General features: G+C 46.7%; 1 protein-coding gene across 1 annotated transcript; it reads right to left on the bottom strand.

Annotated features, from left to right (window-relative positions):
* Positions 1-2879: 2879 nt before the first annotated feature.
* Positions 2880-26255, bottom strand: LOC103107741 (acyl-coenzyme A synthetase ACSM2B, mitochondrial-like). Its single transcript, XM_007516551.3, has 15 exons — positions 26188-26255; positions 22702-22936; positions 20687-20871; positions 18620-18830; positions 16406-16613; positions 15208-15351; positions 14500-14656; positions 12730-12809; positions 12438-12561; positions 10961-11041; positions 9268-9369; positions 6616-6743; positions 6396-6495; positions 4483-4602; positions 2880-3136 (listed from the first exon to the last, which is right to left on the bottom strand). The coding sequence occupies exons 3-15, from the start codon at positions 20861-20863 to the stop codon at positions 3035-3037; spliced, it is 1734 nt and encodes a 577-aa protein (XP_007516613.1). The 5' UTR covers positions 20864-20871; positions 22702-22936; positions 26188-26255; the 3' UTR covers positions 2880-3034.
* Between the last annotated feature and the right edge of the window lie 1125 nt (positions 26256-27380).

Consider the following 27380-nt stretch of genomic DNA (forward strand, 5'->3'; position numbering starts at 1 on the left):
TCTTACCTGGCTACTAAGTCACCAGATTCCGAGGAGAAGGAATTCTACTTTTCAGGCTTATTCAAATAACTTGAGTACCTCCCCCATTCAGCCCCCACAGTCATTGTTTAGAAGTGTGCAATTGATCGGGGGCAAGATGAACTTTTTATATTTAGACATAATGACCACTCTTCTGTCCTCCCACTACTTGACCTTTATGTTGAAATACCATCCACGGAAGTCAAGTGGCTCTAATTCTCCAGGCTGAGTTCTCACTTCTACGCTTAATAGCAGCGAGTCTCGAATACCCTCTACCCTCAATACATAATACACCCTAGTTCACCTGGGGGCACCGCTCAAGCTAATGATTGCCCTGAGAAGTTGTGCACATCATTTACTGAGTCCCTACAGCATAAAACAAAAACAAAAAAACAGTGATAATGTCAGAACCAGCTCCTAGAATTTCAGTTCTTGGATGCTGCCCATTATGTGATCCTTGATGACTCCAGACTGAAGAAGACAAAAGCTTTGCTATTTGATTAGCAGATTCCATTTCCTGGGAGTTGGACAGTAGCACAGCAGGTTAAGCACATGTGGCACAAAGTGCAGGGATAGGCATAAGGATCCTGGTTCGAGCCCCCGGCTCCCCACCTGCAGGGGAGTCGCTTCACAGGTGGTGAAGCAGGTCTGCAGGTGTCTTTCTCTCCTCTCTGTCTTCCCCTCCTCTCTCCATTTCTCTCTGTCCTCTCCAACACTGATGATGACAACAACAATAATGACTACAACAATTTAAAAAAAAGGGCAACAAAAGGGAAAATAAATAAATATTTAAAAAAATAAGATTCCATTTCCCTACTTAGCCAAACTTCAAAGCGTGGCACACCATACTGGATTTCAGGAGGGGCATGTCACAGTACACCCATGTTCTATGGGTGTTTTACTATCATTATTTATTTATTTATTTATTTTGGGCAGCACCAGGGTCTCACACATGTGTTATTTCACTGCTGCCAGCACTTTTTAAACATTTACAGAAGCCAGACCTTCCACCTTCTGCATCCCCCAATGACCTTGGTCCTATACTCCCAGAGGGATAAAGAATAGGAAAGCTATCAGGGGAGGGGACAGGATACAGAGTTCTGGTGGTGCCAATTGTGTGGAGTTGTACCTCTCTTATCCTATGGTTTTGTCAATGTTTCCTTTTTATAAATAAATAAATAAATAAAATACTCAGAAGATAAAATTCCAATAAACATTAGCCATTACCATGCTAAGCAAAAAAAAAAAAAATTCTTTTAGTAAGACACACACACACACACACACACACAGAGAGAGAGAGAGAGAGAGAGAGAGAGAGAGAGAGAACAACATCAGAGCTTCTCCCAAGTGATTTGACTTTGCCATGTGTCGCCAGGGTGAGAGACCATCCAGCCTTGGCACTTCTCTGGATATTTTCAAAGGTGATCATAAGGGAAGTGCTTTGTCCAGGCCCAAGGAAACAAGACAAGCCAACTGAGGACATGGCAGGGCATTGTAGGTGGGTGAGCTCATACCCAAAGTGGCCACTGTCCTTCACCAGCTGGGTGACTTGGGGAGAATGTCACTTGGTCTCTCCATGTCTGTGTCTTGCACGGTAAAGTGAGAAGGTAAAAGTCCTCGAATCAGTGGGGTGACCATCAACATCAAGTAGATGAAGACACATTTTTTTTTTGCACCAGGGTTATTGTTGGGGCTTGGTGCCAGCACGGAGGAATTACCACTCTCAGTGGCCATTTTTTATATTTTTTTTGGCTTTCTTTCTGATATTTATTAGACAGGACAGAGAAATTGAGAAAAGGGGGAGATACAGAGATGCCCACAGACTTGCTACACCACTTGTGAAGTATCCTCCCTGCAGGTGGGGAGGGCAGGGGCTCAAACCCAAGTCCTTGTGGTTAGTAATATGTGTGCTTAACCAGGTCTGGCCCCGAAGTCATATGTATAAGTCATCATGCCTGACACAGGGCAAATATCTGGCAATTGAATTATGGTCTCATTTATTGTCATCACTGAAGTTCTCTAAAGAGAGACACCTCCTGTGACCCCCCCAGTCCCCCAATCCCCTGTCTACCCAAACTACCCTGAACTGGCCTGATCTTGTCTGGTCTCTAAGAGAGTCGCTTTGCATATGTGTTTCTAGGGACCCAATGCTCTGATTCTCTCCATTAACAAATATATATTATATTAATATATTAATTATAATTATATTAATATATTACATATAAATAATATATGGATATAAATATGTAATATATATTAAACAAATGAAATGCTACTCTCCCCATCTCTGTTTCCCCCCAAATATATCCTTGGGGTCATGATTTAAAAATGATTTTATTATTTGGATCTGGGAAGAGGAGATATCACCGAAAACATAAGGTCTGGGGACAGGACGTGCTTTGGATGTGTGTACACTGTCCTCATAGCTCTGTTCTTGCCACCAGAGATGACAGGCAGCGGCGATGTCATACAGCATTTATACACTGGTCAGGATGCAGCAGACCCCCCCCATACAGACCCTCCCCCTCCCCAAAGTACTAGTCATGCCCACCCTAAGACTCAGGGTGACTTGGGGCAACGCCAATGTCCCTACCACACACACAAGCCTTTCTGGTCTTTCCCAGGGGTGAGGCAGGGTGCCATGGCCTTTCATCTTCTCCCCAAGATCCAGACGCTGCTTGATTGTTTGTCCACCCGTGGGTATAACTGTAAGTCCTCTCCTCCCTTCTACCTCACACTTCCCATCTTTCATCATTTTTATGAGTTTCTCCTACTACTTTCATCTAGCTCCTCCCCCCCTTCCTTCTTCCTCCAGTTCTTTCTATCTCTCCTCTGCCCCTTCCCTCTTTTCCTTGTCACTATCTTAGTTTCCCCTTCTTTCTCACCCCATCTCCTCCTTTCTGCTTTCAGCATCTAACAGAAAATTCTCTGTGCTAATAGCTAGAGGGAAGGTAGACCTCCCAGAGGGCAATGGAGGGAAAGAAGCTGGGGGACTCCAGAAAGCCCCACAGTCTCACTAGGCCTGGGCCGGCCCAGACTTCTCCCATTCCTTGTTCCGAAGCTTCCCCCGTTGGATTTTCCCTGTGACAGTCTTGGGCAGGTCTGAGACAAACTCCATCTGTTGAGAAAAAATCAGTTCACCATGGAGTGAATCGTGACTCTTCCCAAACATTCAGCTAAATTTAAAATTCACAAAACGCTGGCGCGATTGCATCGCGCCTCAGCAAGCCGGCTGCTCTTAGCGTCTTCTCCCTTATGGATAGGAGCACCTCCTGGTACCTAACCGGCCACTCACGCCCGTTTCCCAGATGAGGACAGTGACGTGGCTGAGGAAGTGTGGAGCAGAGCTTTGCACGCAGAGCACTGATGGTAGAGTCTGAGCTGTACTCTGCACTGCCAGCTGGAGGCTGAAAGTGTGTGTGTGGTGAACTCTTGGATGTGTGGCCCAGACACCCCAGGAGTAAAAGGCTGGGGAAATAACAGTGGCTATGCAAAGAGACTTGAGACACCAAAGGTCCTAGGTTCAATTCTCAGTACCACCATAAACCAGACCTGAATAGTGCTCTAGTACAAAAATAAAATGAAAATAGAAGACTTAGATGAAGAATGCTGTTTTTCAGCCCTGGCTTCCCTTCCCAGCATCCATCATGACCTTGTTTGAGCATCTAGATAGCTACTGGGTTGTTTTTTTCTCTTCTTTTTTCTTTTCTTTTCTTTTCTTTTCTTTTCTTTTCTTTTCTTTTCTTTTCTTTTCTTTTCTTTCTTTCTTTCTTTTTTTTTTTTTTTTTTGCCTCCAGGGTTATCACTGGACTCAGTGCCTGCACTATGAATCCACTGTGGCTCCTGGAGGCTATTTTTTTCCTTTCGTTACTCTTGTTGTTTATCGTTGTTGTTATTGTTATTGTTGTTATTGCTGTCATTGTTGTTGGATAGGACAGAGAGAAATGGATAGAGGAGAGGAAGACAGAGAGGGGGAGGGAAAGATAGACACCTACAGACCTGCTTCACCACCTGTGAATCGACTCCCCTGCAAGTGGGGAGCTGGGGGGCGAACCACGGCCCTTATACCAGTCCTTGCGCATCACACCATGTGAGCTTAACCCACTGAGCCACCACCCAGCCCCCGATTGTAATTTAAAAAATATTTTTACTTTTGCTTCTTCCTTCCATCCTTCCTTCCTTTTTTTTTTCCAGGGTACTGCTCAGCTCTGACTTATAGTGGGGCTGAGAATTGAACCTGGGACCTTTGGTGCCTCAGGAATGAAAGTCTTTTGACATAACCATTGTGCTATCTCCTCAATCTGAGCATTGCATTTATTTATTTTTAGGTGTTCTTGGGTGCTTTTAGGCAGAACTTTGGAATTTAGAAGCCTCATCCTCCTCTGGTTCAAGAGAAATAATGAGAGAACTCTTTCCTTCCCCGCACCCCCAGATTTGGGGCACAGGGGAGCCCCTAGGCCTCACCTTCCTTGGGTACTTGTAGGGTGCTGTCACAGACTTCACGTGCTCCTGCAGCTCCTTGGTGAGCTGGGCCTTGTCATGGGACAGGAACTGAGGGGCCAGGACCACAAATGCTTTTACTACCTGCAGTGAGGAGGAGGGTCAAGAGAGAGAAGGAATCACACTGCATTGTTGTCACAGGAAATCATGCAAAAACTAGCATATAGGCTTCTGACATAGTCACTACCTTTTTTAAAAATTTTATTTATAAAATGGAAACACTGGCAAGACCATAGGATAAGAGGGGTACAATTCCACACAATTCCCACTACCAGAACTCCGTATCCCCTCCCCTCCCCTGATAGCTTTCCTATTCTTTATCCCTCTGGGTGTATGGACCCAGGGTCGTCATAGGGTGCAGGAGGTGGAAGGTCTATAATTGCTTTCCTGCTGAACATGGGGCATTGACAGGTCAATCCATACTCCCAGCCTGTCTCTCTCTTTCCCTAGTGGGGCAGAGCTCTGGGGAAGCGGGGCTCCAGAACACATTGGTGGAGTCATCTGCCCAGGACATGACATCATCTCCCCAGACAATAACTTGGGTCCATCGGCATATCAGATGTCAGACTCAGGAAAAAATTAGTATAGTCATGGGTCCTTTGGAATATATCTAAAATAAACCTACTAGCTATCTCTAAAACAGAAACCCCAAATCTTCATCTGCACTATTCCAGCCTTTAGGTTCATGGTTATGACTTTTCCTTGGCATCTCCAGAACTGGGGGCCAAGAAAGGGGACATTCAGGATACATACACACCATCAAGCTTTCAATTCTCTCTCAAGTAACTTATCAAGTGGGCAGGCAGGAGAGGAGAGTGAAGCCTGACTCATAACATATGTCCTCAGGGACAACAGACTATGAAGGAAGAGACAAGTAAAAAGAGCTGAGGAAAAACTAAAAGCAAACAAAAAACTAAAGAATTCCACTAGGCTATAATACTTACATGTAGTCAAATATAGAAATAGCTATAATAATCATGTTACATGTAATATCTTTTAACAAGATATATATATTATGTAACTATGAAAATTAGTCATAATTAAAATGAGAATGAATCAAAATAAACCAGGTAACTCACTGAATGTCTCAAACTCTAGTTTGTGTATCTATAAAATACTGAGCTGTCAGAAAAGGTATGACATATTTTTCTATGTTTTCCTATGCAAAAACATGTCAACTTTTCCGACAGCCCAATAGCATCCAGATGCCACACTTAATTCATGGGAAGTCAGATGAGGTCCACATCCCCCACATCTTAGATCTGTGGTTGGCACTCAGAGTTTCCTCAGTAGCAGGTCCCCCTGGGACCCATCTGCCTACAGGGCCCTGTCATGTCCATGGTTGCTATGTTAGTGTCCACCTCACAGAAATGCACTTGGGTGCAAGGCCACACATCTCCACCCCCATCCCAGTGCCAGGCTCTGGTAGGCTCTGGCAATTTCTTTTATTCTAGCATGAGGTGGGTCTTTCTTCTTTTCTTTATTTTCACCATCAGCTCCATGACTCAGGGACTCTCTCTCAAGACTTGAATCTCTCTTCTGTTCTAGCCTGGAATCAGATTCTGACTCAGTTACTAACCAGTAGGACAGACACCCTGAAGTCCCATAATAACAGACCTTGTATGTCGCTTGTCACGTGCCAGGACGGACGAACAAACTTAACAAATATTAACAGACTGAATCTTCATAGCGACCTCCATCTTATAATGGAGAATAAGGCCCAGAGAGGTTAAGTGCCTTATCCAAGGTTACACAGTTAGAGAGACAGGGCCAAGATCTGGACCAGGGTACCCAACCCCAGAGACCACACTTATACTCACCATGCTATTATCTCCCCAATCTGCACCCTCCCCCCACAGCCCACTGCTCCCCATCACCTCTCCCCGGACGGGGTCTGGGCTGCTGATCACCACAGTCTCCACCACAGCTGGGTGCTCCATCAGCGCATTCTCCACTTCCGAGGGCCCAATCCGGTACCTGCAGAAGGATCCAGCCTTCAGAGGAGACTGCTAGGCTAGTCCCCAAAGTCTAGAACCAGCCAGAAGCAAGATCCACGCCACCCTGCCTGGCCCTGGAGTTTGAAACCAAACTCCTCACCCACTGGAGTTGATGATATCATCTGCCCGTCCCAGGAAGTGGAAATATCCATCTTGGTCCTTGGTCCCCCGATCTCCCAGGAGCCAAAAATCTCCTCGAATGTTAGCCATGGTCTTCTCAAGATTGTCCTGTGGCCACACAAAGACAGAGTCATCTCTACTATGAAGCCTAAGCACCCCCTGGGCTGCCAGGAACCGATTATGTATTGGACAGCTCGAACAAGTGGGAGGGCTGATGGAGCTTGTCAAGCCCACGCCCCCAGTGGACCTCAGTCTCCCCCTTTAGTTCATTATTCCATCTGGGCTTTTTCACCTATCCCCTAGGGTCCCTTCTGATAGGCCATGATGTATTCATTCACCTGCGTTCTAGGGCAGTTTCTCTGATGTCATCTTTCCGTCAAGTCACCCTCCTATGACATGACTCATGGTACCAGGGTTTGGTTTGTGATACATTTTTTTCTTGACTTACTTATTAGATTTGGAAGTTCTTGAGATATACCAGCAGTTCCCCCCCGCCCCCATGCCCCTTCCATCAACATGCACATTTCTGAAAAGGCCAAGACCTTCAATGTAGCCAAGTGCATGATCACGGGCAGTAAGCAGCCTTCAAGTCTGCCCCCTTGTAAGTGCTTCTCTATATTTTGTTCAAATGTGCAGATATGGGCTGTGGATTGAATATTTACTCACAGGGTTAGAAGGTAGCAGAAAGATGTGGTCCGGGAGGTGGTGCAGTGGCTAAAGCGCTGGACTCTCAAGCATGAGGTCCTGAGTTCAATCCCCGGCAGCACATGTGCCAGAGTGATGTCTGGTTCTTTTTCTCTTTCCTTCTACCATTCTCATGAATAAATAAATAAATAAATAAAATCTTTAAAAAAAAAAGGTAGCAGAAAGAATTCATAGCCTGACTCTTTCACTTGGAAAACAGGGATGTTACAGACCAGAGAGATCAAGAGTCACAGCCAAGGTCAAGCCATCATTACAAAAGACAGAGCAGAGACTAGAAGCCAAGTCTCTTGCCTACCAGCTTGACTCTTTCTCCTGGTCACCACGCAGCCCCTGCTAGTACTAACTATCGCATGTAGGTCCATGTGCTAACTCTTGCTTCCTTATCTGTCTTGTGGGGAGAGTACATCTTTGGCTACCTTCCTGGCAGGTGAAAGTGAACTTGGACAGCACACAATAAATACTACAAGTCCACAGAGTGACTGTGCTTGTGTCCCGAGGCTCAGTTTTCCTCCTTCTCCTCTCTATAATGGGGATCTACAGGCAAGTCCTTTATTTTGCATATTCTTATATAGCACTGCTCTCTAATGTTTGTCCTACAAATATAAGTGCCTTTAAATTCCCATCACAATACTGTAACACACATTTAAAAACATATCTATTTATTTATTTGTTTGTTTTGGAGAGAGACAGAAATTGAGAGGGGTGGAGAAGACAGATATATAGATAGATAGATGATAGATAGATGATAGATAGATAGATAGATAGATAGATAGATAGATAGATAGATAGATAGATAGATGGACCAGATGGTGGTAGACCTGGTTGAACGCACATGTTACAGTACATAAGGACCCGGGTTTGAGACCCTGGCTCCCTCCTGCAGGGGTAAAGCTTCACAAGTGGTGCAGAAATGCTGCAGGTGTCTGTCTCTCTCCCTCTCTATCTCCTTCTTTCCTCCTAATCTGACTATCGTGATCCAGTAAATAAATAAATAAATAAATAAATAAATAAATAAAGATAGTAGAAACAATTCTTTTAAAAGATAACATAGGCAGACAGATCTGTAGAATTGCTTTACTACTTGTGATGCTGCCCTCTGCAGGTGGGGACTGGGGGCTTGAACCCAGGTCCATGTACATTCTAATGTGCATGCTCAAACAGGTGTGCCACCTCTCTGCCCTGTAACATACATTTTGCAGGTGAGGAATCGGAGGCACCAGAGAGCAGTAACTTGCCCAGGCTGACATAATAAATAGTGTAGTAGGGCTTTGAACTCAGGCAGCTCAGTTCTAAAGGCCTCATGGGGGGGGGGTATTTTGGAGGATTAAGTGAGCTTAATGAATGGTCACAACTAGCAGTCATTTGATTATCGAACGATCCTGGTGTCAGGAAGAGTTGGTATCCCCCCCCCCCCCCCCCGCACAGTTTTCAAAAACATTGAGTGGGTGAGTCTGGTAGTCTCTGACTTGACCATCCTCATAGGTAAAGTGAAGCATCTGGACAAAGGGATGATCTATTTTCTAATGGAGGGATGCTTCCAGCTACATGGCAAAGTCTCCACATAAAGTGTCTTCCCAGCCACTAGAGCATAATAGCACAGGGAAGGGGGTGGTAATGAGGGTGGGAAAGGATTGCTCTTGGGAAAATGCCACCATGCATAGTTCTGGCATGAAGCTCTTGAGGTGGAATGGGTATCTGGAGAAAGGCAATCCTTCAGGAGGCTCTTGGGGACAGGTTAAGGATGGCAGGAGGGAAAGTGTTTTGTTTTTGTTTCTCTCTCTCTGTTAGCAAAGTACCCATTCTACCTTAGACCCCTTTGTCCCTGTGTCTTGTTGGTAACTCTTGGCCCATTTACAATTTGGGGATCCCTCTCAGAGCTCCCTAACCCCACCAGGGGACAAGAAGTGGAGGTGGAAGACTTCCTCACCACATAGCCAGAGAAGATGCCCACAGGCTTGATGGGCTTGATCCTAATGCCCAGCTCTCCTTCTGTGTCAGGGGGCAGGACTTTGCCCTCATCATCTAAGACCTGGAAGAAGAAGCAGACTGTGAGAATGGCCTGTACATCCAGAGATGGTTTGATGGCAGCCTGGGAGAGCAGATTTGGTCCAATCGAACACTCTGGCTCTAGTAGTGCCTGCAGACAATGATCAGAAACCAAGGGTGGGGGCTGGGGCCAGAGCATAATGGTTATGTAAACAGACCCTCATGCCTGAGGCTCCAAGGTTTCAGGTTCAATCCCCAGCACCACCATAAGCCAGAGCTGAGCAGTGCTCTGATAAAACAAACCAACAAAACCAAAGGAAGCCAAAGGTTTAAAATCTAGCTCTCAGTCCCATTTATCTGAGATGGTATAGGTGAAACGCCTGTTGACATCACATCAGATCAGATCAGGAAAATTCTTAAGGATCTAGGAGCTCAGGAGACATAAAACATCCCATTATCTTTGAAGCTCAACATATCAAAACTCTAACCAGGGCTTTGCTACATCCAGCTCTTTGACTACTGAAGATTTACATCTCCTGCCTCCACCCATGAGAAAGAGACCACAATAGTGTATTTCTCAAAGACTGTACAGAGAATGGCATAAGATGCCCCCCTTAAAGGGGATTCCATCCATGGTTATCACAGGAGGAGAGAAAAAGTAATTACACACAACACTGAGCAGAGAACCACTTTAGGTCTGTGAACCTGTACACACAACTGCAGATAAGAAACGCAAATCTGACTTCCTGGGATGCAGCCCAAAGAAGTAATGAGCAAGTGGTCTGCAAGGTGGCACAGTAGATAAAGCATTGGACTCTCAAGCAGGAGGTCCTGAGTTTGATCCCCAGCAGCACATGTACCAGAGTGATGTCTGGTTCTCTCTCTCTCTCTCTCTCTCTCTCTCTCCCTCTCTCCTATCTTTCTCATTAATAAATATTTTAAGAAAGCAATAGGCAAAAGGAGCAACATTTGGGCTGCAACAGATTCAAGGCAGTACTGTTTTCATTAGTGAGAGTTTGGGAAATCATTTTATTGACTGACAAAACAGCCATGAGGCTGTACTGCCTACCACTCTGCTCAGTGGTCATCAAAAATAATGCCATGGGTTGACACTCACAGACCCCGGGAGAGAGAGAGAGAGAGAGAGAGAGAGAGAGAGAGAGAGAGAGAGACGATAGTGGCAACATGATGCATATTTATATCTGTATGTTTGCATAGGACACCAAGTGGCTAGTTGATTTGCTAGCTGTCCCAGGTGGTTTTCTGTCTTTTTAATTTTTTATTAGTGATTTTCAAGATTGCCGGGGGATAGTTCCACATCATACCCATCACCAAAGTTCTTTCTCTCCCTCACTCCCCAATGATAATCAACACAGTTCTTTGAAAGTCTTAGAGACAGGTGGGCTAATTTTTTTTTATCTTTGCAAGTTCCCATGTTTCAATTTTCTATAGTCTACATATGAGCAAAAAAGTCATTTTCTCTAAATAAGAAAACTTCTCTTCCTCTCTACCTCCTTTCCTCTGAATTATTACTTTAATACATTTTTTTATCCTTCTTCAGTGGATTTACTAACAAGAATTACTGGAAAGTTACTGCACCTTTGCCCCCTCTCTTCTCAGCGTCTCTCACCAACCTGCACATCATAAAGGGGAATGGCTGTTCCCAGGGATCCAGGCTTGATTTTCATTGTCTTGGAGACTCTGCAGGTGATTCCCTGTGGGAAGCAACAGGCAGGTCTGTGCAGGGTCACAGGAGGGGCACAGAGTCACAGACCAAGAGACCAGCAGGGCAGGGTCTGAGGCAGCTCTGAAAGGTGTTCACGCTTGGAAACACCTTCAGCCCCTACCTTCCACTAAATGGACCCCCATCTCAGCAGGTGGCACTAAACTGGAAAGCAATCTGATGGCGCCAGCACCTACATCGTAACCACTTTAGAGGAAGTCACACTTTAATAAGGGACTGCAGACAGTAAAAGTCCTCCAAAAGAGCAGGAGACAGAGCAGCCTGATCAAGTTGAACCAAACGCTGCTGGGATCCTGACATGGGCCCTCAGACAAGGATGCGACCGAGGGAAGGAGCCAGCTGGAAGCCTTTGCCTTGACCCCACTGTCCACACCCCCATTTGCTGCTGGGGGTCCTGCCAAGATCCACTGTGGAAGGATGCAGCATTGAAGAGTAGAAAGGAAAAGGAAGTGATAAGTCCCGGGGGGTCTTGACTAAAAGGCACAGGGAGAAGGGGCTGGGGACAGGATGGCTCTGGTTGTGCCGATTAGTGGAATGTTCCGGAACAGTGGGAACCCACATGTACTCATGAGGCCCTGAGAAGCTCCAAGAAGCTATCTCAGCAGGTGGGGGCACTGGGTGGCTTCTTCCCACCCCTCCCTCCCGTCTGAGCAGTGCAGGACACTGCCTGATATCTTTGGAGAGCTCAGCCCCCTGCAGAGGACTCTTCTGATGCCTCACCCCCTCTTACATCTGCCATGTTGTATATTGGTCAGCCTATGTCTGTCTCTCCCACTCCCACCGGGGCTCCTCCTGCTCTGCTGTCTATACCTTGTGCCTGTCATGTAGCAGGTATTCAGTAAGCACATCCTGAATTCTTTTTCTTTCTTTCTTTTTTTATTTTTTAAGATTTTATTTATTTACTAGAAAGACAGGAGGAAAGAGAGAAAGAACCAGACATCAGTCTGGTACATGTGCTGCCGGGGATCGAACTCAGGACCTCATGCTTGAGAGTCTAATGCCTTAGCCACTGGAACACTTTTTGTTGTTGTTTTAATATTTCTGAATTCTTGTATGGTAAAAGGCGCCTCTTATTTCTCTCCACTTTTTTTTTCTTTCTAATTTTTACTAGGACAGAGAGACATTGAGAGGGGAAGGGGAGTCAGAGAGGGGGAGAGAAGAGGAGACACCTATAAACCTGTTTTAATTGTGAAGCATCCTCCCCCTGCAGGTGGGGAATGGGGGCTCAAACCCGAGTCCTTGTGCTTGGTAATATGTGCCCTTAACTGGTGCGCCACTGCCTCGCGCCACCTACCCCTATTTTCTTATCAGAGGCCGTTGTAGCCCACATGTTCAGCCAGCCCACTGTTCCCCGAAGCTGCACGTACCGTCTCTGTCTGGCCGTAGAATTCCCTGATGTCTAGTCCTGTCTGGACCCTCCAGCTCTCCAGAGTTTCTGGAAGAAGGCTCTCGCCTCCACTGAAGCAGTACTGCAGGTGTGGAAACTTCCAGCTATACCAGAGGGGAGAAATAAGTGGTCCCCCTCAATGCACCCCCCCCAGCCTGCAGCTGGATTGTGGGTGCTGAGATGTCATCATTGGTGACTTCATGGGGCAGCACGGAGCTTGTGGCTCTGAGGGTGGGGTGGGGGGGGGGAGGCAGGAGGATGGGACCCAGCACCTGGACAGTTCCTGTTGCAGCAACATCCGGTAGACAATGGGGGCACCGACCAGGCTGTTGATTGGATAGCTGGACAGCACCTGGGGGTGGGGGAGACAGCTGAGACACTTGAGCTGGGTCAGACTCAAGGCTTCCTGGTGTGCTGGGTGGCTATGCGTGTGGCCATGGAAGGGCAGGGGATTAAAACCCCAGCTTGACTGTTGTCTCTGTTTCAGTCCAAATGAACCCCTACAATTCTCAGGTACCCTTATAGCAAAAGAGAAATGACCACCTTTCATTACAGAGAAAAGAGGCAAGACTAATTTGGAACATTATTTGTTAAGTCCTGGCTAGGCCTTTCTGCCAGTGTAAGGACCTGACCAGCCACATAAGCACAACTCTGGAGCAATACACACCCCCAGTCACCCGGGAGGGAGGTCAGCCGCTACTGCAAACTGGCCATGCAGTCTTGGGGCTCTAAGGGCCTTTGGCTGTGCACCTGATTTAGTGCATATGTTACCACGCTAAAGGTCACAGGTTCAAGCCCTTGTTCCTCACGTTCACGAGAAGTGAAACAGTACCTCAGGCCTCTCCCTCTCCCATCTTATCTCTCCTTCCCCTCTCAACTTCTCTCTGTCCTATCAGATAAATCAATAAAATGGGAGTCGGGTGGTAGCACAGCAGGTTAAGCACATGTGGTGCAAAGTGCAGGGACTGGTGTAAGAATCCCGGTTCGAGCCCCCCGGCTCCCCATCTGTAGGGGAGTCACTTCACAAGCGGTGAAGCAGGTCTGCAGGTGTCTACCTTTCTCTCCCCATCTCTATCTTCTCTGCTCTCTATTTCTCTCTGTCCTATCCAACAACAGTGACATCAATAATAACTACAACAATAAAAAACAACAAGGACAACAAAAGGGAATAAATAAATATTAATAAATAAATAAATAAAATGATAATAATAAAGGCTGTCGGGAGCAGTGTATTCACCATGTAGACACCAAGCCCCAGCAATAACCCTGGTGGCAATGAAATAAAAAAAGGTTTTATAAAAGTTATCTTGGACTGGAGTTGGTGTATGGCACCAAAGTAGAAGGTGGGGGGGTGGGGGTCGGGGTGGGGGATTCAGGTCCTGGAACATGATGGCAGAGGAGGAACTAGTGGAGGTTGAATTGTTAAGTAGAAAAGTGGGAAATGTTATGCATGCACAAACTATTGTATTATATATTGTCAGCTGTAAACCATTAATCCTCCAATAAAGAAATTTTTGAAAAAGTTATCTGTTCTCCCAGGACTAGCTTCATTATAGCCCTAGCTCCCACCCCCAGATGATTTTAACATGTAATTTAGATAGGAAAGTGCTTTGAAAAGTTACACCTTAGATATTTCAGAAGCAATGATGCTAAGAAATGGTACTGAATAATTATCAAACCCTGAGCTAACTCAGTTAATTCTTGGCATAAACTCATTAATTATTTCCTCTGAATACTCTTTAAAATATTTACTTATTAGCATGAGGAGGTGGGGACCAGAGCATTACTCTGGCAATACAATGCCAGGGATTGAACTCAGGACCGTGTGGGGTGAACTCATAGTGTGCATACAGTCATCCTCTCTGCATACGGGTCTGTCTCCTTGCCCTGCCTCTGAGGTCTGAGACCACATAACTTTCCATCTCTGTCATGTGGTGAGACTTAGTGGAACAAAAGATGAACCAGAAGAAACCGTAGCATGGAGTGTGCAAGCCTGGAGCTAACGTGGCTTAGCATCTGGAGAGACCAGACCTCCCTCTTACCTTCAGAATGACCTGCGCATCAAACTTGGGCAGGTGATGGATAAATGTGCACGCTCCCAAGGTCCAAGATTCCAGAAGGGTGGCCAAGATGTTCAGTATCCAGCCTGTGTCCGAGATGGTCCATACAATGTCAGAGGCTTTCCAGCCTGTCCACGTGCTGAGGACACAGGGAATGCAACTGCAGAAGCTGTGTGTGTGTGTGTGTGTGTGTGTGCGCGCGCGCGCGCGCATGTGTTGTGTGATGAGGAGGAGCATGAGTGTGTGGAGGGGGTGATAGGTGTGTGTGTACTGCATGGGTGTACCTGAGTGTTTGTGACAGCGTGTGTTTGTGTGTAAGCAGGCAGAAGGAAACGGTTTGCTAGTCACTCACTCTGTATCATGAGGGTAGGAATTTTCACCTGTGGCCTCCAGATCACACAGCTCAACAACAGATAATTGGGTCTCATAACAAAAATCAGTCCTGATTTTGGAGTGTGATAATCACCTAGGAAATGTGCACTAGCAAAAAGACATCTGAGTGACTAATGCTCTTGCTGAAGCTTGCTGGGTACCCTGGATGCTGAGCCAGAAGCCTTTTATTCTTTTATTCAAGAGCCTTTACCAGAAGCTATAGATGGTATCCCAGGCCAAGCCAACTGAATTTAAGCTCCTAAGAGTCTCAAGACCTACTCATGTAGTTCTCTGAGAGAAAGAAAGGGCTCTTCTTACCCAGCATCCATCTTGGCCTTGAGGCCCAAGCTTGCATGGGAATGTTCTGCCATCTTGGGAAAGCCACTGGTCCCACTGGTAAAGTAGATGGCGGCTGCCTCTTGGCTTCTGGTCTCCACACAGCGGTGAGTGGCAGATGCTCCTCTGACAGAGACACAGGCTGTCACCTTCCTCACCTCTGCCATGGATGCCAGATATCCTGCTGACATCTTTTCCCATCTTAACCCAGGTTGTCCAGGGCAAGTTGGCTGACCCACACCTGACCAAGGAGGTTTATGAGTGATTAACACCACGAGATTTCAAGTCAATCAGACTTGCACTTGAGAAGCATCAGGCCTGGCACTTTGTTACTTGTGTGTGGACTGTTGATTTAACTTCTCTTGAGTTTCCCTCTCCCCATCTGTGAAATGGATCAATGATAACCTTCATACACCTCTGCCAGCACCTCAATTTTGAGTCTCTGGAAGCTGGTTTCATGTTCCTTCCTTCTCCGACAGTTAACTCAACACCAGACCATCCAGGAAAACGGATGTTCTCTGTATGGGTTTTCTGAGGTATGTGTGTCTCTAGTAGGAAGCTTCTAGGTACACAGAATGAACAAGTCTTCCAGCCAGTCTTTTACTCTCTCTCTCTCTCCTCTTGGAAGGACACACAGAACTTTTATATCTCTGAGAAACCCAGCTTAGGGATAAGGAAGGTGAAAAGAGACACCTAGAAACTCAGTATGTCAACCAGCTCTTGGATTTGAGTTCATATACTCTTGGCCTCATTTCTGATTCTAGTTGTGATTGTGGTGACCAAATCTGGGTAAGTATTAACCCACTGGGTGTAGAGAGAAGATTGCTTCTAGTGTGGAGACTAGGTCCCCCATGTGTCCTAGAATTTCTCTGATGTTACCATGCAGCCTACACAGCCCAGAAGGAGGGTTAAGTAATGTCCTATAGTTCAAGGCTCCACTGTGGGGGGATCGGTACAGGTGGACCAATGCTTGTCAGTAAGGAAATCAAAGACGTTCTCTCTGCCCCCCCCCCTCCTTATACTTGGCCCTGACTCAATAATAAGCCTTGAAATTTGTGTTTCCTTCTCCCCTGGTGCTCACTCTCTGACCCCAGAGCCTCCTAACTGGAGCACTTACCCATCAGTGCTGACTCAGTTTCCACTGTTAGTGGAGCCCCAGCTAAGATGTGGAGCTACTCACCGGAGCAGGGTCTTGAAGTCCAGCCACCCATTCCGCTTTTGCTCAGATACCAGCAGTTTTGTTCTCAGAGCAGGACAGTCAGGTGCCACTGTGTCCACTTCCTGGGCCACTTCTTCCCCCGCCACAATGGCCTTGGCCTTAGACGCCTGCAGCCTGTAGAGAATGTCTTTGGCTTTCATCTGGATGGTCCCGGGCATGAAGACGAGGCCTGGGGAAGTCAAAGCGCTTAGACAGAATAGAAAGGGAGGGACACCCATAGAGCAGTCAGAATCTCCTTTCAGGGCCTGGGTGGTGGCACACCTGGTTGAGCGCACCCATTATAGTGCACAAGGACCCAGGTTCAAGCCCCTGGTCCCCACCTGTAGGGGGAAAGCTTCACAAGTGGTGAAGGAAGGCTGCAGGTGTCTCTCTCCCTCTTTATCTCCCCTTTTCCTCTCAATTTCTCTCTGTATCTAGTAAATCAATCAATCAATAAATAAGAATCTCCTTTCATAGCAGGGGACAGCATCATCCTTCACTCTACAAAGGGCCAAATATCAGGGGCTGGGTGGTGGCATACCCAGTAGAGTACACATGTGACTATGACCAAGGACCCAGGTTCAAGGGGCAAGTCCCCAGCTGCAGGGGGAGGCTTCACGAGCAGTGAAACAGTGTTGCAGGTCTCTCTGCCCCCTGCTCCCCCCCTCTTTCTGTATCTATCAGAAAAACTGAAAATGAAAAAGGCCACTGGGAGTGGTGAGTCACCATGAAGGCATCAAATGCCAGTAAAGACCAAGGTGGAAAGATGAAAAGAGGGGACCTTCTGAAGCAAGGATCTCAGGCTTTGTGAACCAGATGCTTCCTGGCCCGGTGACTCCAGCTTCCTCGTGTCTTGTGAGAGTAGCCACAGGAGACAGGGCTGCATTCCAACACAACTTCAAAAAATAAAAACCAGGACTGGATGGCAGTGCATGTGGATGAACACACACACTACCATGAGCAAGGACCTGGGTTCAAGCCCCTATTCCCCCACTGCAGCGGGGAAAGCTTCATGAGTAGTGAAGTAGTGTTGCAGGTCTCTCTTTTTCTCTCCTTCTCTCTCCTCTTTCTATCTTAATTTCTGCCTGTCCTATCAAATAGATAAATTTAAAAACAATAATGTAAACAAAAATAAAAACAACAGGCTGTGAGCTGGATGAAACCTAGGGGTCATAGTTTGGCAACTTTTAAATTTAGTTTTAACTAAATATTTGTATTTTAATGCCAGCACATACATTTAAAATATTTATTTATTTACTTTTGATAGAGACAGAATTTGAGAGGGAGGGGGAGATAGAGAAGATGAGAGGGAGAGAGAAAGAGAGGGAGGGAGAGACCTGCAGCCCTGCTTCACCAGTTGTGAAACTTCCCCTCTGCAGGTGGGGACCTGGGGCTTGAACCTGGGTCCTTGTGCACTGTAACATGTGCACTTAACCAGGTGAACCACTGACCAGCCCTTGACATGGTTTTATTTTATTTTACAGCAGATTAAATGAGAGATAGATGATAGATAGATAGATAGATAGATAGATAGACAGGAAATATAACCTGCAGGGGGAAAGCATTGTGAGTGGTGAAGCAGTGCTGCAGGTGTCTCTCTGTCTGTGCATCACCTCTTTCTGTCTCACTTTCTAGCTGTCTCTAGCCAATATACAAAGATAATACATTTTTAAATTTATTATCTAAATTCTAATTTTTTAATTAGAAAAAAATATATAAACTAAAACACTGCAGCCAGAGATCAAACTCAGAACTTGATGTATCTAGCTCTGTACTCTCCACGCTGAGCTGCCACTCCGACGGCTTTTTTCCCCACTATGGAGCTGGGGGCTGAAGCCAGGGGCCTCAGCCATGCGAGGCCCGTGCTCTACCACTGAGCTACATCTCCATACTGAGCGCCTTTTCAAAATGGATTCCTTCAATATCTCAGTGCCACTTGTCAGAATGGTGGTTCCACAGTTACACAATCGTTGAATGCTTGGGCAGCTGGCTCCCTCCAAAGATCTGCCAGCCCCCGCAGTATGTAGGCTCTGTCTCAGTGGATGCCAGCACACTGGCTGGCACAGAGTTTACTGAGAGGGAAAGAAGGTAGGATGGCCACACGGAGAGGGGCAGCTCTGGGCAGAGACAGCTGCCTCCCTCTGCCCGAATTCCCCTCACCAGGGAGACTCTGTTCAGTCTAGGGGGGCCACCTACCTGCTCTCATGCAGCCCACAGTCACCAACCACCACTCGGGCACCCGGGGCAGCACCACGGCCACGCGGTCCCCACGCTGCAGGCCACAGGCTCCAGACAGGACATTGGCTGCCTGCTGGCTGAGCTCACTCAGCTGGCTGAAGTTCCAGGTCACCTCCTCCCCATGCTTGCTCACCCACCACAGCGCGGGGCCCGGGGGCCGCTTGCCAGCCTGAAGCGAGAAGGTGGGGGGGGCATAGATTAGCGAGGATGGAAAGCCAGCTGATCTCAGAGCCCCTATAATTTCTTAAAAAAAAAAGTTTCCAGGTGGGGTGAGAGCATAGTGGTTTTGGAAGAGTTTCATGTCTGAGGCTCTAAGGTCCCAGGTTCAGTCACCAGTGCCACCATAAACCAGAGCTGAGCATTTTATTCTGGAGTGTGTGTGTGTGTGTGTGTGTGTGTGTGTGTGTGTGTGTGTGTGTGTGTATGTGTGTGTGTGTGTTTTCCGAGAAGGATGGATATGAGATAATCCCACTTATAAACAAAAGTTGAAAAATATGAACAGAAGGGAAACACAAAGCAGGGCTTGGACTGGGGTTGGTGTATTACACCAAAATAAGACTCTGGGGTCTGGGGAGGGGTCCAGGTCCTGGAACATGATGGCAGAGGAGGACCTAGAGGGGATTGAATTGTTATGCGGGAAGCTGAGAAATGTTACACATGTACAAATTACTGCATTTTACTGTCAACTGTAAACCATTAATTCCTCCAATAAAAGGAAAAAAAGTTTTTTTATTTATTTGTGTACAGAGAAAACACAAAGGGAAAACTATGGTTATCTTAAAACACCAAGAAAATTTTAACAAAAATAGAAAGCTCCAAATGCACAAATCAGATAAAGAATACAGTTAGGATAGAGGTAACTTTTTTCCCACCTCACTGGGTCTTCTTACATGGGCAATTTCAGTTCCAGTTTGACTTTTTTTTCAGATGGATAGAGAGGGACAGGCAGACATACACAGACAGAGGGAGAGACAACACAGCAAATCTTGAATAAGAAAGAACTTGTTACCTTCTGGGAAGACTACCTCAGTTCTTTTTTTTTATTTCATTAGTGATTTAATATTAATTCAAAAAATTACAAGATAACAGGGATATAATTCCACTCCGATCCAACCACCAGAGTTCTGTGTCCCCATCCCCTCCATTGGAAACTACAGAACTTCTCCCAACTAACTCAGTTTTTGATCAGTGCCAATCCCCCTACCACCATCACCTTTAGTTCAAATTCTATACTTATAAATATTTACTTATTGATGTATATTTGAGACAGAAAGAAGAAGAGAGAGAGAGACTAGAGGACCAAGGAGATCACTCTGCCTTTAAAGCATAGGACTTGCATGCCTGAGGTCCCAGGTTCTAATCCTAACACCACTATATGCCAGAGCTGAGTGGAGCTCTAGGCTTGGTCTCTATTTCTCTCTCTCTTAGAGGAAGTGAGAGAGATAAAGATATGAGCACTGCTCAGCTCTAGCATATGGGGTGTGTTAGGGATCAGACCTGAGACCCTATATTTGCAAGTCCTGTCCTCCACTGCTGAGCTGATGCCTCAGGTTCTCTCTCTCCCTCCCTCTCTCTCTCTCTCTCTCTCTCTCTCTCTCTCTCTCCCCCTTACTGAGAGAGAAACTAGAGCAGGTCTCTGACACTGTATGCAGTCCCAGGAACTGAACCCAGGACCCCAAGCATGCTAACTATGCACTCTACCACCAGCAAGTCACCATGCCTTCCCCTAAGTGAAGATTTTCTCCTTTTTAACGGTGAGCCCATCCAGCCCACAGCAGAGCCCTAGCAGGACATGTTGGCAAACTTCGTGTCTGCTGCCCTGGGCCATTCATTACTAGCTGATTCCACGGGGCTGCGGGCCTGCTCTTTGCCCTGCCCGCTGGCTCCACTCCATGTGGCCTCCACAGAAGGTGGACATCTTACCCTTAGCCTAACACCATGCCTGCAACATAGCACGGGCTCCAGCACCACTGCTGGCTTCAGGGGTGAACAAACTCATCTCTGAACCTCTTCTTCGCCCATTACCTTCTCCATTCCGGCCCAGTGGTCCATCACGTCACTTGCGAAGTTGAACTTGTCAGGGACATCCTGGTGGCCCCACAGCAGGGCAGCCAGCCGCCCGGGGTGAATGTGGATGTTCCGACTGCACTGCTGAGCCCCAGTGAGAGTGCAGACCCCTTGGAGTTGCCACAGCCAGCGCATGGTCGAGCCTGCAGAGAACAGGTGAGGGAACACCCTGCAGAGGGAACAGGTGAGGCTGGCCTGCGGCACAGATGGTCCCCAGCCCTCCTCCCAGGAAACGAGTTTGCTGGGAACGGGCCCTAAACATCCATGTCTGCTTCCTGCTAGTGGGCCATTCTCAAAAATAACCCACAAAACTCGTTGCTTCTGGCACTTAATACTAGGTGAGAGCCTCTTTGTTCCCAGGTAAAGCAGTCTGAGAGTACATGTTTACTGTACATAAGGGTTCAAGCCCCTGCCCCCACCTGCAGGGGGGAAGCTTCTCAAGTGGCGAAGCAGTGCTTCAGCTCTCTATTTCTATCCCGATTTTCCATCCTCTCTGGATTTCTGGCTGTCTCTATCCAGTAAATAAATCCATAAAGATAATAAAAAAAATTTTTTTTAAAAGCTGTGGTGACTATCAATAGACTTGAGTCTGAGGACCCGAGAGAGGAAGGTGGGAGTCGTGGAGGGAGTTGAAGGGACAGTGCCCTGTACTTGAGGGAGATGGCACCTGGGTGGTGGGTGAGGTGTGCAGGCACCTTTTTTTGGGGAGACCAGAGATTGTACCCCAACTACTTTTTAAAATAGCATTTTCTCTATAAAAATAATTTTGAAAAACCTCATTGTGCTCAGAGGCAAAGGTACTAAAGACTGAGTTATTGTGGACCTCTCCTATGTGGAACTAGAGAACTGAAACACAGGAATTTGCAAAACAAAAATAAAAAAACTGAGAAGCTGTCGTTGGAAGAACATACTTTGGGAGAACTATGGTGGTGACAGTTGGGGGATGGGGGCACAGGAATTTGGTGGTGGGTGTGGTATGGAACTCTATCCTAGAATCTCATCATCTAGGAAATCACACATTTTAAAAATGGCTAAAGGGAGTCGGGCGGTAGCGCAGCGGGCTAAGCACAGGTGGCACAAAGCACAAGGACAGGCATAAGGATTCCAGTTCGAGCCCCCGGCTCCCCACCTGCAGGGGAGTCACTTCACAGGTGGTGAAGCAGGTTTGCAGGTGTCTGTCTTTCTCTCCCTGTCTTCCCCTTCTCTCTCCATTCCTCTCTGTCCTGTCCAACAACGACGGCATCAAGAACAACAACAATAAAAGAAGGGCTACAAAAGGAATAAATAAATAAATAAAAACATTAAAAATAGCTAAAAAAAAAAAAAGAATCATTGTATCTGACAGTTCCCCTCTCCTTGTGGTCTATGTCTCTGTTTATTTCTTTATTTTATTTTATTTTTATCTTTTGCCACCCAGAGTTATCATGGGGACTAAGTGCCTATTCAGTGATGTCACCATGCTTGATGACCAGCTTCCCCCCCTTTTTTTTAGCTGATAGAGATAAAAAGAAAAGGGATAGGAAAGGGGGGAGAGGGTGAGAAAGAGAAAAAGAGGGACATCTACAATAGTGCTTCACCGCTCATGAAGCTTTCCCCCTGCAGGTGAGAACAGGGCCTTGAACCTTGGTCCTTGCGCACAGTAGCATGTGCACTCAACCGGGTGCACCGCCACACAGTCCCTCTCCTATTTTATTAAATAAATAAATAAGAAGCAAGGATGTCCTTATGAGCTCCTAGGCAAATGCATGTGCTGCCTGTGTGCTCACTGGTTTCTCTCTCTCTCCCGAGAAGACTCCTTCCCTGACCACCCACCAGATCCTTTTGATGACCTTCTTCTGACCTCTTGTGACCCCAGCTCTCTGTTTTCTGGGGGGGGGAGAATTTCCTCTTGCCTCCCCGTTTCTTTCTCCTCAGGACTGACTGGTGCCAACATGAGTTAGGACTCTGGGTTCCATCCCTCAGACAACACTCACCTGCCAAGTCCTTTCTGGAAGTCTCTCTGCGGACCCCTTAGTCCACTCTCTTCCACAGACCTAGTTCGAGAATGCCCACAGCCTGGGAGCAGAGGGCAGCTCATCCTACAGCCAGCTCAGAAGCCCTGCAGCCCTCAAGGTGGGCAGAGCTAATCATTAACTCAGCTGCTCTCAAGTCTCCCTTGGGGTAAGGTCAGTCCTCCTTGCAGTCTTGGTGGTTGCTCAGCACTCGGGCCTGCAAGTGGGGGGTAGAAGGAACTGTTTTTTTTTTTTTTTTTTTCTTCAATCCAGGGGATAAGCTACAGATTGATGTGCAAGACTGACGTAAGTTCTTGCTCCAATCAGGGAGCTCATATATGGGTTTGATGTGCCCTCTCTCACATCTTTCAAGCCTTCTCCTCATCTGATTCTCACCTATTCTCAGTCGCTTTTGACATGTCCTCTTCTCTCCTTTATCTGCATGGATGCCAAGGTGACCCTAGCCAGCATCACTGCTTGGAGCCCAACTGCCTTGCTATGATGCTATGACCCCCACAGGTGGGGCTCCAATCCAGAGGTCTCTATTGCATCCTAACCCGTTTGACTTGATGGCTTAAGGGCATTCAAGACTGAGCACTAGTATTCTCCCTTCTCTGTGAATCATCCCATTTCACCCACCATCTTGTTCATCCCTGTGAATGGTTTCCTTTCTTCTCCCATTTTCCCCATGTCTGCTCACTAACACGTTGGACATGACATGGGCTACCTGTCTCATTCTCCAACTATGTCTAGCTCCTTCTCTGTCTCGTTCCAGACCGCACCATCTTTCCACAGAGGTAGTAAATCACCTCCTCATAGGACCCTATTTATGGCCTCACACCCTGCAGTCTCTTCTCAATACAGTAGCTGGAGTGAGCTAGGCTTAAAACTTAATCAGTCAGGCAGGAGAGAAAGCATAATGGTTATGCAGAAAGACTCTCATGCCTGAGATTTCAAAGTCCTAGGTTCAGTCCCCTGTACCAACCAACTATCATTTTTATCCAGAGCTGTGAAGTGCTCTGGGAAAAAAAAATCTTACTCAGAGGAGATGCTTCTCTCAGTAGAAGCTCAAGTCCTAGCTTCTACCTATGAGCCCTAGCAAGATATCATCAAGGTCATTACCTCAGTGACCTCTTCTCAGAAAGCTCTTTCTCTTGCTTTCCCCACTCTATGGACCCGTTTGCTGTCCCACCAGTGTGTCATATAGATGCTGCCTCAGGACCTTTGCACCTGCTGTTCCCTCAGTGTGAAATTCTCTTTCCTCTAACACTCAAGTGACTGGCCTCCTGTGTATTGTCAGGTTCTAGGTGAGTCCTCTCTAACATTGCAGCCTCTTGTCTTGCCTGCTGGCTTCTCCCCTTCAGCTGTTGTGTCTCTCGCTCACTCCTTGCTATAGCTCTGTGAAGACAGAGACTACTGGGGGCCAGGTGGGGGCGCACCTGGTTGAACGCACATGTTACAATGCACAAGGACCTGGGTTTGAGTCCCCAGTCTCCACCTGAAGGGGAAAGCTTTGTGAGTGGTGAAGCAACTGTCTCTCTGTCTCTGTCCTCCTCTATCACCCACTTCTCGATTTCTGACTGTCTCCAATGAATAAACAAATAAAGATAATACAAGACAGGAACTATGGAACTGGCTACTTAAACTTGGCTTCTCAAGTACCTGGTATGTCGTGTGATTGTGTGTGTGTGTGTGTGTGTGTGTGTGTGTGTGTGTGTGTGCGCGTGTGTTGGGGTGGGGTGGGGCTGAAGGTGCCAATACAAATACGTCAAATAGAGTCATCCTTTTATTTTATTTTTATTTTTTAAGACTTTTTAAATTTCTGGGTAATTTTTTAAATTTTTATTATCTTTATTTATTGGATAGAGACAGCCAGAAATTGATAACAAGGGGAGATAGAGAGGGAAAGAGACAGAGAGACACCTGCAGCCCTGCTTCACCTCTTGCAAAGCCTTCCCCCTGCAGGTGGGGACCAGGGGCTTGAACCTCAGTCCTTGTGCATTGTAATATGAGTAGTTGCACCACCGCCTGGCCCCTGAGTCATCCCTCTCTATCCTTCAAAATGCCCTATAAAGTAGGAATTATTTTATATCCTCTGGATAGATAAAACTGAAGCCAGGAAACATGAATTCCCTGGTCCTGGGGGATGTGAAAGACAGAGTTGAGATCTCTCTCTCTCTCTCTCTCTCTGAGATTCTCTTATGTCTTTTCCTTCAGGCAATTCCAATAACATCCTGTTGCAAACTCTCTCCTCTCTCCTGCCCAGGGAGCTTGACAAAGGCCCCTCCATCCATCCCAGAGTGACGGACACTTCTCCCCATGTGAGCTCTACTCTCAGGCCTGTCTACTTTCAGGAACCCAGAGAAATCTGCAGGAGTATAAAGAAGGCCCAAGAGTATGGGATTTGCAGTCAAACATTAGCTCTCACCCTATTCCACCTCTTATTACTAGATGACTTGGGTCTTGGCTCCCCTGAGCGTCAGTTTCCTCATCCATAAGATATAACTAGCTTTCTCACTGTGGGGTTGGAGAGGGGCCCCGAATATTGAGAGCAGCTGTTGACCCGAAGCCAATTGTTCCTTGTTCCATGTGGATATTTCCACCTGTGTTCACCCTGTGATAATTCTAAAAAGGTGGGACGAGAAGTGATCGAGGTCACAGACTCTCCCCTTGCTTGGAAGGGTGTTGGTGGCCTAAGCTTAAGCTTCCTAATAAAGGCTCTTGCTACATGTGATTCTGGTCTTCTTTGCGTGAGATCGGGACTCAAACTTCTGGGCATAACACTCATAAGGTGTTTGTGAGGGTGGGCTGAGAGAATGTTTGCAGACACAAGGGCATCCTTTACATGAGAACATAAACAGTTTGGTTAGAGTCACAGAGTCAGGAGAACAGAGACTTTTCCAGATCACTAAGTTGGGGAGACACAAGCCCGGTGAGAAGCAGAGACCTGCTTGAGGTCACACGGAGAGTCAGTCCCAGGTCCAAGCCTGGAACTCCACCTCCTGGGAGAAGGTCTCACACACATGCTGTTACTGATAACACTCCACCCACCACTTCTGCTCATGGCTGTTATCAGGGCCTCCCTTGCCTATTTCTCTAAGACTGGATTCATTCTTTGTTGTTCCCTGTTCAGAGACTTCCCCTCATTCCTTAGCTCCAGTAATTAGCAAAACTCTTCGTCCCTGAGTATATAGTACAAATTCCTGCTTACAAAGTGAGGACCTGGCCCCACCTGCAAGGGGAAAGCTTCACAAGTGAAGCAGTGTTGCAGGTGTCTGTCTCTTTCACTCATTATCCCCCTTCCTCTCAATTTAAGGCTCTCGCTATCCAATAAATAAAAATATAATTAAATAAAAAGTGAGGGCCTGAAATCTGTCTAGATTTGAAGTCAGGCTCCAAATGTTACTGACAGAATACGTACTCTTGAAGAAGTTATGCCACCCCTACCCAGCACATGAGTCTCCTCACCTGAAAAGTAAAGGATAATCTTGCTGTGTGAAGTATGGGGCATGCACCTAAACTTGATAAAAGGCAGAGTTCCAGCACATGACAACATGTGTCTAAGAGACTCTGAGCTGGGTGAGCTAGCAAATGGTAACCTGGTTTGTTTCTGCAAAGGGGAGCTTGTTTGATGTTGAAGTAGATCCAAAGTCAGGTGTTTTTTTAATTTTATTATGATAACTTATTCAAACTTGAGTTTGTGATTCAGTTATTCCAGTGGTAAATAAGTAAAAGATGTTTTCAAAATCATCAACCCAATGCCTGGCATGCAGCAGGAACTCAGTAGAAGAGGGGAATCTTTGGACTCGGATTCACATACCTGTGCCAGAGAGTTTGGCAGCACTGACCATTCCTGCCAGTCACACACTTAAGAGGATGAGAATGCTGGCCCTGGGAGAGAGCTACCCCCAACTCCCCGAAGGCAAAGCTTTTAAAGAGGCAACTGAAGTAAAAAGAGCTCATAGTGTGGGTTCTAGCCCTAGGGGACTGTAGCTCTTAGAAAAAATTAAGCCAGGGAGTGGGGCCTAGTGCAGCTGGTTAAGTGCAAGTGGCGCAAAGTGCAAGGACCGGCATAAGGATCCAGGCTCGAGACCCCATAAGGATCCAGGCTCAAGACCCTGGCTCCCAGCTCCCTACCTTCAGGGGAGTTGCTTCACAGGCAGTGAAGCAGGCCTGCAGGTGTCTCTTTCTCGCCCCCTCTCGGTCTTCCCCATCTCTCTCCATTTCTCTCGGTCCTGTCCAACAATGACGACATCAGTAACAACAACAACTACAACAATAAAACAACAAGGGCAACAAAAGGGAATAAATAAACAAATATTTTTTTAAATCTTTAAAAAAAAAAAGAAAGAAAGAATTAGGCCTCAGACAAGGCTATAACGAGGACACTGGTGAAGGTCATCTAGAAGCTAAGGAGAGAGGCTGAAAGTGAGGCCAGTTCTGCCAATGCCTTCACTTTGGGCTTCTTGCCTGCAGAACTGAGGGAACAAAGCTCAGCTGTGAAAATGCCTTATCATAGCAGCCTGGGCTGGCTTTGAGCTATCCTCACACTTCCAGAGCTCAGCTCTGGGCTGACTGGTATGCGCAAAGAGGTGCCGAGGCTCAGGTGAGTGGTGTGAGGATCACCCTGGAGTTTCCATCTGCTGCTGTTCTGTAGGGCA

Source organism: Erinaceus europaeus, chromosome 15, assembly GCF_950295315.1.
Source record: "Erinaceus europaeus chromosome 15, mEriEur2.1, whole genome shotgun sequence".
Taxonomy (NCBI): Eukaryota; Metazoa; Chordata; class Mammalia; order Eulipotyphla; family Erinaceidae; genus Erinaceus; species Erinaceus europaeus.

Excerpts from the sequence above, each read along its gene's own strand:
- LOC103107741 (XM_007516551.3), bottom strand. The coding sequence starts at position 20,863 with ATGCGCTGGCTGTGGCAACTCCAAGGGGTCTGCACTCTCACTGGGGCT. Across the intron at positions 15,352-16,405 it reads GACTTCAAGACCCTGCTCCG|AGGAGCATCTGCCACTCACC; the intron begins GTGAGTAGCTCC and ends TGTCTCTGTCAG. Across the intron at positions 9,370-10,960 it reads TTCCCCTTTATGATGTGCAG|GTCTTAGATGATGAGGGCAA; the intron begins GTTGGTGAGAGA and ends TTCTTCTTCCAG.